Here is a 13,279-nt window from a genome sequence, read left to right as displayed (position 1 = left end):
ACATGCCCCTCTTGCAGTTATAGTACACAGGAAAACTGTGGAGGCAGCCATGCTCCACAAAACAGGAACATCCTGCAGCAAAGGCTCCCCTTGAGTTTTGTTGAACCCACTATTCCCAACCACCTTGATGGCTGGATTCGTTTCTTGTGCAGCACATATTAATATCCTGCAGATCTCTCATGCTGTAACACATTTGGAAAAATACTAGCATCCTTGCTTCCCATAGGCAGTGGCCACACCTGCGACCCTCTGTCACCACCACTGTCCTGGGCTGGGAGTACTTTCATTGTAACAATTATTACACTATATTTTTAATATTTTATTGTGGAATTTTTTAAATTCATATATCTAGGGAAAATAGCATAGTGAATTTCCATGCATGTGAACTCCAGCTTCTACAATTATCAGCATTCTATGCTCTTTTTTCATCTACATCCCGCATACACTATCCCCCACCCCATAACCTTATTTTTAAAGGAAATCCTACTTATCACACGATTTCATCCTTAAATAAAGTATATGCAGATACTTTACAGATAAGGCCTCTTTTTAAAATTGTGACCAGAATACAATTATCACACCTAACAATTTTAACCATAATCCCTTAATATCATCTAACATCCAGTTAGTGTTCAAATATCCCTAATTATCTCAAAAATTACTTTCCACTCTTAGTTTGCATAAGAATCCAAACAGAGTCCACATACTGCCTTTGGTCGAAGTCTCTTTTAAATTTCTTTTAAATCTATAATTACCCTCCCTTGTTTTCCAAGCCATTTATTTGTTAAAGACACCAGCTTAATTTGTTCACAGATTTTTCCCACATTCTGGATTTGACTGCTTTTTCATGCTGGTAATATATTCCTCTCTTCCCTGTAATTTTTGTCAGCAGGTCATTGGATCTAGAGGTTCCATTAAATTCAGGTTTCTTTTTACCACCCCAGTGCTTTACTGGTGGTGCCAAGTACTGCCTGTTGCATCGCATCAGGACACCCTTCCCGTCTGGAGACTCTTTTGATGAAATTGACAATGACCATCCATTATAACATTTCCCAGGAGCCTTTCACTTAAACAGTTTTAGCAACTGTTGGCGACCTGAACATAGCTGTCTAGCTCTGTTATTTCATTAAGGCTTGCAGAATTATACCACACCGTATCATAACTGCCATCCTTCATCTTTCTCCATAAGACTACCAGTTCCAAAGACTGTAGGAATTCGTTTTCCTTCTCTCAAAATGCAATTTTTTTCTTTTTTTGCCTGCTAAATGAATGAACTGATATCCTACAAATATGTTGCTAAAAAGTCAGGATCAGTGTTTCATTATTTATTGTCATTTCTACAAACTCAACCCATATTTAATTTATAATCTGGGGATTAAGACTGCTTACTACATTGTAAGTAGTCTTGAGGCGTGTGTGTGTGTGTGTGTGTGTGAGAGAGAGAGAGAGAGAGAGAGAGAGAGAGAGAGAGAGAGAGAGAGTGTGTGTGTTCAGGCTCCTTAATTATTGTCAGAGGCTTCTTGGGTCATGTGTCACTTGCATACTCCTGCCCCAAACTCTGGAGATGCACCGTGGCAAAGAGCAACCACTCCTATTGTAAATATCACTGGCAGACTTCCGGGGCAGAGTAAGCCCATGTGCCATAACTCTTCCTCCTTCTTGGACATAACTCCTTCTTTCCCCTCTTCCCTCTTCCTTCTCCTCCTAACTTCTGAGGATTCTATAGCTCTTGTTCCTTAGCTTGCCCTTTCAGTGGTTGGATTCCCCACCGATCTGTCCTCAAGGTGTCGTTCTTCCTTCTCCGGATCTTCATTCTTTGTGATGTCCCATGGCTTGAAGAACCATGTACGAGCTTGTGTTTTCAAGTCTCATTCTCCTTTTCCAGCAATGACCTAAGTACCTGCCTACCATACAGTTCCACCAGGAAGCTTTACAGTCATCTCAAATTTAAAAACTCAAAACTGAACTCATTGTTTGTCTTTAAACAAGCAAAGAAAGCGCTCCTCCCCCTCTTGCTCATTTCCATTTCGGGTGACAGTGTTGCTATCCATCTTGCCTTCCACCTGTTTGCCCAAGCTAGGATTCTGACTTCTTTTCCACAGTTCTCACATTCAAGCAGTCACGGAGTCCTGTCAGTAGCACCTAACATCTTTCTCTTCCTTCTAGTCTCCCACCCAGCTGCCACTGTCCTTGCTCAGCCATTTATCAGCTCTCCTGGTAATCTCCTAGTGCTATCTCCTACCACCAGCCTCTGCCCTAACAGCTCTTTGTCACCACTGCCACCAACACAGTACTTTTGCTAGCCATGTCAGCTCCTGCATAAAAATCTTGGCAAGCTCTCCATGGCTTTCAATGAAGTGCATTTGTCCTTGTCTACAGGCCTCTTCATAACTGGGCTCTACTTACTTCTCCTGTTTCATACCACAGCATAACCCATTGTTTTAGGGTCTGCCAAAATTCAGGAAGGCTTCCCTTCCTGGGTCAGAATCAACTCTGATTCTTTTGATTATAATGAAATAAACATTATAGTAAGAGAAATTTTCTCTCTCTCTTCTTTTCTTCCCACTGTCAGATGAAATCCCAAACAATATTCAGATAATATCTGTCTTGTTTTAATTCCTTGCCCACAGTGGGCTTTTTCTAGTCTCAGAAGCCCTGGCCTTGGCACTGGTATGGCTCACTCAGTACCAGGAGTGAGTGCAGAGGGGTGTGAACCACAGCTGAGCCAAGGGAAGCAAAGAAGGAAAGGCTTTCAGACCCCTTTTATTACTTTTCTGGGTTCTTGGGGATAGGCAACTTTTATTTTATTTCACCTTATTTGGGATACAAAGGGATTGCAAGTCTTCACAGATTTTAATAAATAGATCAAAGAGCAAGGATTTCTAAACAAAGAGGAATCAAACAGGAGATTTTCAGATGTGTCCCTTCTTCTTTAGCCTGGGGAAATTTGCAGCCTGACTCCCAGAGAGACACTCAGATGAAGCAATAACTTGTTAAAGAACGGTAGGTGATAGGCACAGTCTGTTAAACTCATCTGCTTCCCCTAAGGAGGAAATAGTGGGATGTTGTAGGAATAAGCATCTCAGTGCCCATTTGGGGGATTGTCCTTGGGGTTTCCCATGACCCATGCACCCTACATTTTAGCTACCCTAGACTGCTCACAGCTTCCAGAATACATATGTGCACTGTCATATTATTTATGACACTTGGAAGGTCCTACTTATTTGCTCAAATTTTTACCTTTCCCTTAGGTTGATACTTCTCTCCCCCAAAAGTGAACCTGAGGGTTTCTTCTTATGTGTGAAGTGTTACACACAATTCTATCTCACATTTATAACCTTATAGGTATTTGTTCACATATCTGCCCTTCTGCTAAACTGCGAACTCAGGGACCGTGAAAGGCTATTATTCTATAAATACTATCTAGTACTACAACTATTGGTGAAATTGAATGGAATCGAGGCTTCATAAGTTAGCTAGGCAGAGCCAAAAATTATCTTTTAAGATCCAAGGTTCATATATTAAACTGTATTTTTCCATTAAGAATAAAGTGGGAAGCACATTAACAGTCTGAAGGTTTTAGTGGTAATCATTTTCAAAAGGACGTTCCATTGGGAAAAGAATTTATATTTAAGGCAAGGCAAATTAATGAATATTAACTGGTTTCAAAGCCCATAGTGGGTCATTGTTGAAGAATTTATTAGTAAGGCATACCATAGATGTAATAGAATTCATTCACAGCTGAATTTTAAGGTCCCAAAGTAATTTAATATCCCAGTACAATTGAAAGTATGAATCATGGTTTGGTTGGGAAGAAACAGGAAATGTCAATCTATAATTTGGTAGATTGTCTTAATGATGGCAAAAAGAAACTGCCTATACTAACAATGATTTTCAGGACAGCTCCCTCCTCAAATTTTCAAGATCAACGTGGCATAAAATACTCATAACAAGTAAATAGGGTTTCTGAGCATTCTAGCGTCCTCTCCCTCTGAGGAGTTGCTATGTCATTAAGGGAGCCCAAGGCCAAGCACGGAGGTTACACGGACATTTCCTTGCTAGACAGCTCTGTAGATAGTGAGGAAGGAAGCCCAATGCACATGTTTAGCTGCCTGTGTCTAAGCCTGTGTGTTCAGTGGAGGTTTTGTATGTCTTTAGGGTCACCAAAACACTGACTCTTCTATCTTTGTTTCTATTTCAAAAGTAGTTACCAGAGAGTTGACAGAGGTGAGTCTGTTCTCACCATGTAAACCTTTGAAGTTCTCTGTCATCAGCCAACATCTTCAAGATTCTTCCTTGTGCCAGCTGAGATGCTGAGAGAACCGAGATAGATAAGACCCTGACCTTGCCGTCAAAGCACTGATGGTCCAGTGGGGTCTATTGTATACACCTACCTTCTTTTTCTCACTGTCCTCCCTAAAGAAAGAGAACAAAAGAGTATACAGTGAAGTGATTTTCTCATTGAATAATGCAATGAAATTAGGGGTGCTCGGGTGGCTCAGTCAGTTGAGCGCCCGACTTCAGCTCAGGTCATGATCTCATGGCTCATGAGTTCAAGCCCCACATCAGGCTCACTGCTGTCAGCCGGTCAGCACAGAGACAGCTTCAGGTCCTCTGTCCCCCTCTCTCTGCCCCTCCCTTACTTGTGCTCTCCCAAAATAAATAAAGATTTGAAAAAAAAATAATACAGTGAAATTAGAAGTCACTTAAGAAAACTGCTATAGTGAAAAGAACATGAATATGAGCCCTAGGATCAAATTCTAAAGTCCCATTTCTTGGCCGTGTAAGAAGTTACTTAACTTCTCTGAGTCTCCTTTCTTATGGATGCTTATATCTACTTCATGAGGTTGTCAAAATAATCAAATGAAGTAATTTATATAAAATGCAGAGCACAGTGTTTAGCATTCAGTCAACTATTTAATATTTGTAGAGGACCAACTATGTGCCAGACATAATCCCAGGCACTCATAGAATATACTCTATAAATATGCATGCACATAAAAAGAGAATGAATAAACACCACCGTCTCTCCTCATTACCATTATTCTCTTTTTAGTGCTAATAGAAAGCAGTCACTCTTCTATGCACTAGAGACTGTTAGTGAAATGATCAAGAAATTTTTGCTAACCATATAGAATCCCATCACTCTCGATGCTTTATGAGAGTGTCTTGTCTTTCTTTTACTTCAGAACTTGCCTTCCTCTGACACATTTTCTACTTTTTCATAGTGTCAGTACTTATACCTACATCAGTGCATAAGAGATGTCCTCAGAGCAAGGAAGCTACGGAGTGAACAAGAAAACCCCTTGTTTCCAATCTACGAAAATGTGAATCCCGAGTATCACAGAGGTAGGACCTTACTTCATTAACTTACAAGTTCACCTATCACGATATGATGCCTCTGGACACCATTAATAACCAAAAGCTCTTCCAAAGTGCACCAGCCCTTTCTCCTTCCACGCAAAGACCCTTAGCAAGTAGCAACAGGGAGGAGAGGCAGAGTGGGGAGGAGACTCCCACCACTGAGCACCAACTGCATGGGGTATCTCTTCCTATCTGGCCTTGGATGCCCTCTCTTAAGGATTCTGCTTAACATTTCTTTTCTAAGCAGTAAGGCTCTTTGCTGGGGAAGATGCTTTGAAATCACAACTGAGGGTTCAGATCAAAAGTCCCTTTGAAGAAGAATTTGGCCATATGTGTCAAAGTCCTTAATATGTTCTCATCTTGTCACCTAGTACTAAAAAAGTCTTATGCATGACAATTTTTATAGCTAAAAGTTTAAGTGAAAAAAAAATCCAAATGTTTTACAATGGAGAACTAAGTACACCATGGTGCACTTAATAGAATACAATGCAGTCATTAAAAATGATATCTTGGAGATTATTATAATAACATGGATATTATTATAAATATGTTGAGTTAAAAAAGAAAAGCAGAATGCAAAACAAACAAAAACAACACATGGGAAGTGGGGGAGAAAAGACTGGTAAGAAATATACCACAATAGTAGACAAATTTCTCACAGCAATAAAATACAATTTTTCTTCTGTTTCATGTACATTTTCTAGAATAAGCATGTAACGATTTTTTAAACAAAAATTTTAGTGAAAGAATATATAAACTTTATAAGGCACTGCTTAGGTCAGACACTAATTACTTGATATCATTTAGACCTAATGTATCACAGAGGCTAATTTGAAGTTACACTGTATTAGTTATCTATTACTGCCTAACAAATTACCCTAAAATTTAGCAGTTTAATTCAACATTTATTATCTAACAGTTTCTGTAGATCAAGAATTTGGGAGGAGCTTAGCTGGGTGGTTTTGGCCCAGGGTCATTCATGATGCTGTAGTCAAGCTGGTGGCCAGGGGCTGCAGTCATCTGAAGACTCAACTGGGGCTGGAGGATCCATTTCAAGATGGTGCACTCACACGGCTGTTGGTATAGGTCTCAGTTCCTTGCCACATGGACCCATGTCCATCTATAAATCAGATCATTCTTTAAGCATTATTTCAGTTATTTTATCTCCATTTCTAACTGATCCTCAATTTTCTTAAGTTCTCTGCACCCCTTGTACCCACCCACCTAGCCACTATGTTAAATAGTTAATAATCTGTGAAGCACAAAAACATGAGCGAGCTGCTATTTAAAGGAGTCTTTGTCAGTCAGATAATACTCTTGTATTATAAATAATCACCCCCTAATTTTTCTGTATAGTAAATTAAGGTTTTTGCATGTCACATTCTTTAAGAAGCTCTGGGATGGAGGGAGCTCTGGGGGATCTTGGAACTTCCTTTGTCTTATTATGACTTGCTTGAGAGTCTTTTTCAAGAGTTATCTTGGGTGCTCCCGAAAGAGCTAGCTGTGGTATAGTTAGCTTCAGGTGTCTGAAAGTAGAATTCAGGTCCTAGCTCTGGAACTAACTGGTATTGCCAAGCTGTGTAACCCTGAGTTAGTTACTTTACCAGATGTAAAGTTAGTTACTTTACATCTGTAAAATCAGAGAGGATGGACTAGAATTACTGGTTTCTTCCAGTTCTAGTAATCTATGGTTCTGAATGGGATGAGCTGACCCCTCCAGGGATGGCCTCACTTTAAACCATATTGAACGTTAGTCATTTCTGTCAGCCTCATTCATTTGTAATCTTCATAAATGGAACAACTATGATACACCCTGCTGCATCTCTAATTACAATGTCCTTCCTTTCAGACACGGGCTATTCAAGGCATTGAGAATGTATCTGAAGATCTCTTGGATAAAAACTATGCACTGTGTGATTTTTTAAAAAATTTGCTTCATGCCCTACAGAGGTTCCAGCTATTTCTGTTGTCGCTATGTATAATTTATTAATCTGGAGAATTTTAAAGAATTTATGTAATTTAAAGGTAACAGATATTATTGTACATAGTTGTATTTTGTAGTTTCTTCTGTAAATATGTATTTTTTTCATAATGTTTAATATTAAGCTTTATATAATACTATGTTTCCACAGTAAAGTGTTCATGGATTGTTCTCCATAAACTAATTCAACCTGTATAACAGGACTCCTGGTAAAACATGTCTGGAGGGGGTTGCAGAGGCAATCCCATGGGCCATGGTTTTGACCTGTTTTGATATTTACTGGTCAGGGTAAAGGACAGGGCTGGAGAAAGCGTGTAAGACACCTGGCTTTGCTGCATTGCTGTTCTAGGAATGTAGAGATCTAAAGATGATCCAAATGCTATTTGGACAAATGTAACAGTAAAAAAAAAAAAAAAAAAAAAAAGAACTGGGGGGAAGCACGAAAGCTGAAGCCGGTGGTTGTTGCTAAACTAGTTCATCTCTCCCCTTCCTTCTGCCAGAGGTTCAAGCCAAAGTGGTCAGTTCAGGGGCCATGTAACTTGCAGAGAAGTCCGGGCTGCAGGATTGAGGGTTCTGATAGAGAACAATCCAAACAGAAGGGATGAATTCCTTACATCAAGGATGCCTCCTGTACCCCTGACTGGAAACAAAATCAACATGCAAGGTGCCATCTGTAGTGATTGGAGATGATTTCACTGCATTCGGAGTGTGAACATACAAACCCATACTGTAATGTGTGTGTTGGTTGATGTACACACAGTCATCCTTGTCTCATTTCTAGTGGGCTGCACTCCTGGAAAAGTCAAAATTATGCCAGTCGTATTTGGTTTTCCCACTAAAAGAAGATTGTTGTGGCAGATTACATTTCTGACCAAAGGACCTGATATTAACATCTTTATAGAAATGTCCACAAACATCATATGCAGTTCATTACAAAAACAAAAATCTGGGGCACCTGGGTGGATCATTTGGTTAATCATCTGACTCTTGATTTCGGCGCAAGTCATGATCTCATGATTCGTGAGTTCAAGCCCCGCGTTGGGTTCTGCACTGACAGCACGGAGCCTACTTAGGATTCTGTCTCTCCACTTCTCTCTCTCCCCCGCCCCTCTCTCTCAACATAAATAAATAAACTTAAAAACAAAACAACTCAGTGGTGCTTAACGTAAAAACTTCCAAAAGACTTTTTTAGTAAGTCATTGAGGTGAAAATATCAGTAGTCACCAGAAGGTGCATTTAATATGAAAGCCATTACATACCCTACCAAATTTATTTTCAGTATTTGTGCCTATTTTGACTATAACAAATATCAGTGAATTAGATAGTAGGCATTGCCCTCCTCAGTGTCCAGTTCTGAGGGTCTTGCCAGGGAAAATTTGAAAGGTATCTGTACTGAATCCTTACGGCTACTTGAGAAATGAGCCAGGATGTTTCCCTTTTTCTCACGTACAGATTTCTCTGTAATAAACCTAAGAATTTGAGATGAAAATTGTTGACCTCACAGCTTCAACTGCAGAAAAAATACATTTCTTTTCAAAGTATGTATTTTTGCTACATACCATAAAGTCCCATAAATAATATAGTGGGTATAAGTGAAAATCATTAAATATATCCAAAATAGTTGTTTGTAGTTATGTAAATTTCTACACACACCAGAAAAATTTCTAGGGCTACTTGAAGTTTATAAAAACAGGGAAAAACTTTATAAGAATAGATGCAAAGAGTAATAAAAGGATTCCAAGTTTTCAGTCTCATTATGCTCAATGCCCTTGTGAAATAACAGTGTTGGGTTGTCTCAGGGAACTAGGTGGATCTTCTAGAAATGAAAAGAAACAATATATAGGTAAGGGTGGCAGATGTACCACCAGGAAGAAAATAGAGGTCAGAGATTTATGAGAGGTAGAGTCAACTAGGAATAACTTTCCCTGCATTAAAAAGAAAAAGCAAGAGAAAAATAACAGATTTTTATACTAATGTTGCCTGGCACAAAGTACATTAACACATGGAAAGAGAAATTCATTTTTGGCCTTTCATTCATTCAGAAAAGTTTTAGTAAGTGCCTATATAACCTACGAGGCACTGTCCTAGAAACAACACATTTGTACTCAATAAAGAAAATGCATCACAATAGTAAAGTTAGGGTTGCTGTTACTATTTCCAATGAAGCTTGAAAGAGGGCTCTGGGGAGCCGGTAAAATAAGCAGTCCAAGGCAGTGGCAGCCTCCCACAGATCACACTGGAAAAGGCTAGTGCAGTCTCCATAGCAGACCACTGGATCTAGAAGAGAAAGCAATGAATTACACAAACCAGGAATTAAAACTATAAACAACGGACACATCTGTAACAGTAAATAATGTCCACATACCCTGGCGTGTCTGGGGTGGAATCACAGGGAAATGGACATGACAAGGGGAGACTGTATGTTCTTTTAGTCTAATCCAGGAAATATTTATTCCTACCCTCCACCTAATTTTAAATCTCCTTGGCAACAAATATTTCGCTATCTTCCCTCCTGCGCCACCAAAGACTAAATACATTATCTACTTGATCTGTTTATTAAATTTAGGACAGGGTGGGGAAAAAAGGTTTCCTTGACATTCAGCTCAATTGGATGTATTTTAATTTAATCCCATCATGGGTTTTGTCTTGGTAAACACGCCATTTCCTGTTGTGGTGGGCATTCTGTTCGCACCTGTGTGCTACACTTGATTCACCCAATCTTCAAAGGGCTTTTGAGCTATCAAATCTTGAGAGAGTCCCGTCTTGCATCGTAATAATTATTTACTCAAGTTCTTTATAATTAACTCCTTTAATCTCTACTCATTAAATCGATTTCATATTATCATTCTGTTGCTCTCTGGAAAGCAGCCAATTTTTCATCTCTTGAATCAGACTTTTCAAAGGCTCATCTCCCTGCCTGGGCCTGCACGTATTTGTCCTAAGTAATTCACCATCCCTGAACACTTCTGAGTCCCTCTTTCTCACGACTTGTTCCCTTCTCCTTTTTTGAATATGTTTGCTTTCCCAGTTGAATGTGATTTTACTTTCTGTTCATCTTATCTCCTTAAAACCACTGGTATTTCATAGTCTTTTCAGGCTCCACATTATAGAAGAATGACCATGGTTTCACTTTTAAATACTAAAATGGTCGTGGCACACAGACACATTGGGGACAGTTTTATTTGGAAGGGTCTTTAATTAATTTTGTTATTACCTCTTGGAGGAAAGCCCAAAATGACACGTGAAAATAATATGAAACCACCAAGCAGATGTCCAGCAATACAAAAATAGACCTCATATGTTATACTTCACACTCTGATTCTCTTGTCTTAGTGTCTCGGGATCAGTTTCTTAAACACTCTCCTCATTTTTTGCAAGAAAACTACTGGCCATCTACTAAATTCCCAATTAGCTTTCTGAGTTTTGAGGTTGGAATCGTGAGGTCAACACTGGCTGGATCTGTATGACTGCAAACAACAGGACCTGATCCCCAACTCTGGGATGTTCTAGAGTTTTAGTTCACCCATGTGAGCCAGACCGAACCTGACCTGGCATTGAAAAACAATAGAAAATAGGCTGCTTGTTTGAGGAAGTAGTTCAAGGACTTTGCAGGTTCCATTTCACTGAGGAAATGAAAGTAATTGATCAGCCAAAACAGAGTGGCAAGAAGGAATGGCTGTTCCTCCCCTACGTGGCTGTGAGCAACCCTCAACCCCACCTCATTCCTGAAGAGCCACAGTGGAAAGGCCATTATCAGCCTACATGCCGTGTTAAGTTTCTGAGTAGTTTTAACCAGAGGTTTCAAGTCATATCAAGTATTCAAAGGAACTTTCATATCAGAGGAAAATCTGTAAACCATGACTACAAAAAGCAAGTGAAATGATGCAAAGAAGGGGAAATATCTGAAAAAAGGGAATCTAACCAGACATCGGGAAGAGAAAATGGCTCCCTTTCTGTGTGTCCAGACTGTTTTTTCAAAGTGTCATGTTTCTATGAGGATGTATTATCCTTTGGGGGCTCTCTTTGACTTCATTAGCCACATGATTTAGCTGATTAAGCAACTGAATTGATTCATTTAGTTTTGTGAATTGACCAGGTGTTTGACTAAACTGAGCTTGGAATTCAGACACACTACCTAAGATTCTTATAGTGGATGATGCCTTTGAAAGTGGCCATTTTCGTTAAAGTGCCGGGTAACATTTGATACAGCCATGATAATAGCAAAAATCTGTTCAGTTCTAAAAATGCTTCTAGCAATGGAAATATTTCTGACTAAAAGAATACTCTTGACTTGTAGGGAGGTTCCCTAGGAATAAATGTATGCAATGAAAATAAGGCATTTTATTTTTTTAAAGGTTATGTATACAGATACATTCATGAAATAAGGAAATTGTTAGTGGATGCTCTTAGTAGAGGTTTATGTAATGAAAACAAAGGAATCTATTAACAGTTTCACCAAAGATTATTTTTATAGTCTCTATGCCAATGATCTTATATAAGTTACCAAAATAAGTTTTTAAAACTGAATAATGTCACACAGGTGTAATGTCCCCCTTCTAGAATCATCACAAGAAACGTTAGTTATGGCTGTTTTCTGCCTTAAGTAATTTCTTTTAGGAAATACCATCTTCACCCTAACAGCAAGCTTTCTGTTACATTTGAGATGTATTTTAATAGCTGAGTGAGCAGATAAGCATCCCAACAGGAACATATGCGATTGTGGCTTTAAGAGTTTGTAGTAACAGTTGGACAGAGTTTCATCTGCAAGCCAGTGGGAAAGTCTGCAGAGGCCTTGGTGAAATCTCCTACTGTTCACCACACTGACAACCAGGTGCACCAATGTGCTTCCCTGAAGAGTCCCTGATCGCTGATCTTCCATGTGGGACTCATTAGGCTTATATAAATTCTACAAAGACAAGAATCAGGTCTTTAATATCTTCTCTATTCCTACCTTGTAGAAATTATGTCTTGAGTGGAAACTGCTCCTGGCCCCATACTTTGGGCGTTAGATAGTCAGTGTCTAATAACACTATTGTCCATGGAGGTTCATCTGGCTGTTCCTTGATTGACGTGCACCTTACAGAAACAATGTAAATAAATTCAGCAACTGAAAATATTATGTTCTATCAAAGAGCACTTTTATGTTTTTAATATGATGTACTCTTTCTCTGCAAATATGGTTATTTAAAATGGCGGTAGATTTGATTGTATTTTTTCATATTATTGCACCTCCCCACAATAGTGTGTTTCTAACCAACTCTATTTGAACAAAGAGCTTCATTCGTCTTCCTATTTAAATTATGTATTTGCTTGATATATTTTCACATTTGCGACTGGTCAAAAACATCTACCTAGTACCTTACACACTTTCTCACTAGTACCAGAATAAAACTGCTGTTTGTTGAAGCAAAGAGTCCTGTCTTCTCTTCACCTATTTCTCATTTGTCAATTTCTGTCATCCTTATGCTCAAGAGAAAGGTCATGTGTGACTGCTTTTAAATGAGAAAAATCTTCCAGGCCATTATCATAAGAGCATGGTTGTCTTCTCCTTTATTCCTGTGAGTGCTGAGTTGGTTACCTAGGTTATCACGTACATTACAAGAGACTCTCTAGCTGACTGTCTCCAACTAAATTCTTGTTTTCAGTTCTGTAGTTCATTAGTAACCAAAATGTCATCTCTGACCAGCAGTGTTGGCATATTCTCAGAGGCCCTGCCCCAGCTGGATCACCGTGAGCCCTTCAGAAACACTTCACACATTAGCAGGCAGTGTGACATTTGGTAAAGGGCTGCTGTGCCTATTTCCAGAATTATTATTTTGCCCTTTGCCTTTTCCTATTTCAGTTGAAAGATCAGTGTCCTTCACAACTCCAGTATTTCATTTTTCTACAACTCACAGAAATCCTTATTTTTTTAAAATGTGCAAGAATACATTT

General features: G+C 39.0%; 1 protein-coding gene across 4 annotated transcripts in view; it reads left to right on the top strand.

Moving 5' to 3' along the window:
- PTPRB (protein tyrosine phosphatase receptor type B) overlaps positions 1–12,756 on the top strand; it is a 118,710-nt gene extending 105,954 nt beyond the window's left edge. For 3 of the 4 annotated variants that reach the window (XM_015063616.3, XM_027071254.2, XM_027071257.2), the window contains 2 exons: positions 5,229–5,349; positions 7,214–7,407. In XM_015063616.3, the coding sequence (XP_014919102.2) occupies positions 5,229–5,349; positions 7,214–7,236 (144 nt within the window). In that variant the 3' untranslated portion in view covers positions 7,237–7,407. Of the gene's footprint in view, positions 1–5,228; positions 5,350–7,213 lie in introns of all 4 variants that reach the window. The other variant, XM_015063617.3, reaches the window with a different exon arrangement.
- The last annotated feature ends 523 nt before the right edge of the window (positions 12,757–13,279 follow it).

This window comes from Acinonyx jubatus, chromosome B4, assembly GCF_027475565.1.
Source record: "Acinonyx jubatus isolate Ajub_Pintada_27869175 chromosome B4, VMU_Ajub_asm_v1.0, whole genome shotgun sequence".
Lineage (NCBI taxonomy): Eukaryota > Metazoa > Chordata > Mammalia > Carnivora > Felidae > Acinonyx > Acinonyx jubatus.
This window is presented reverse-complemented; position numbering and strand designations above follow the sequence as displayed.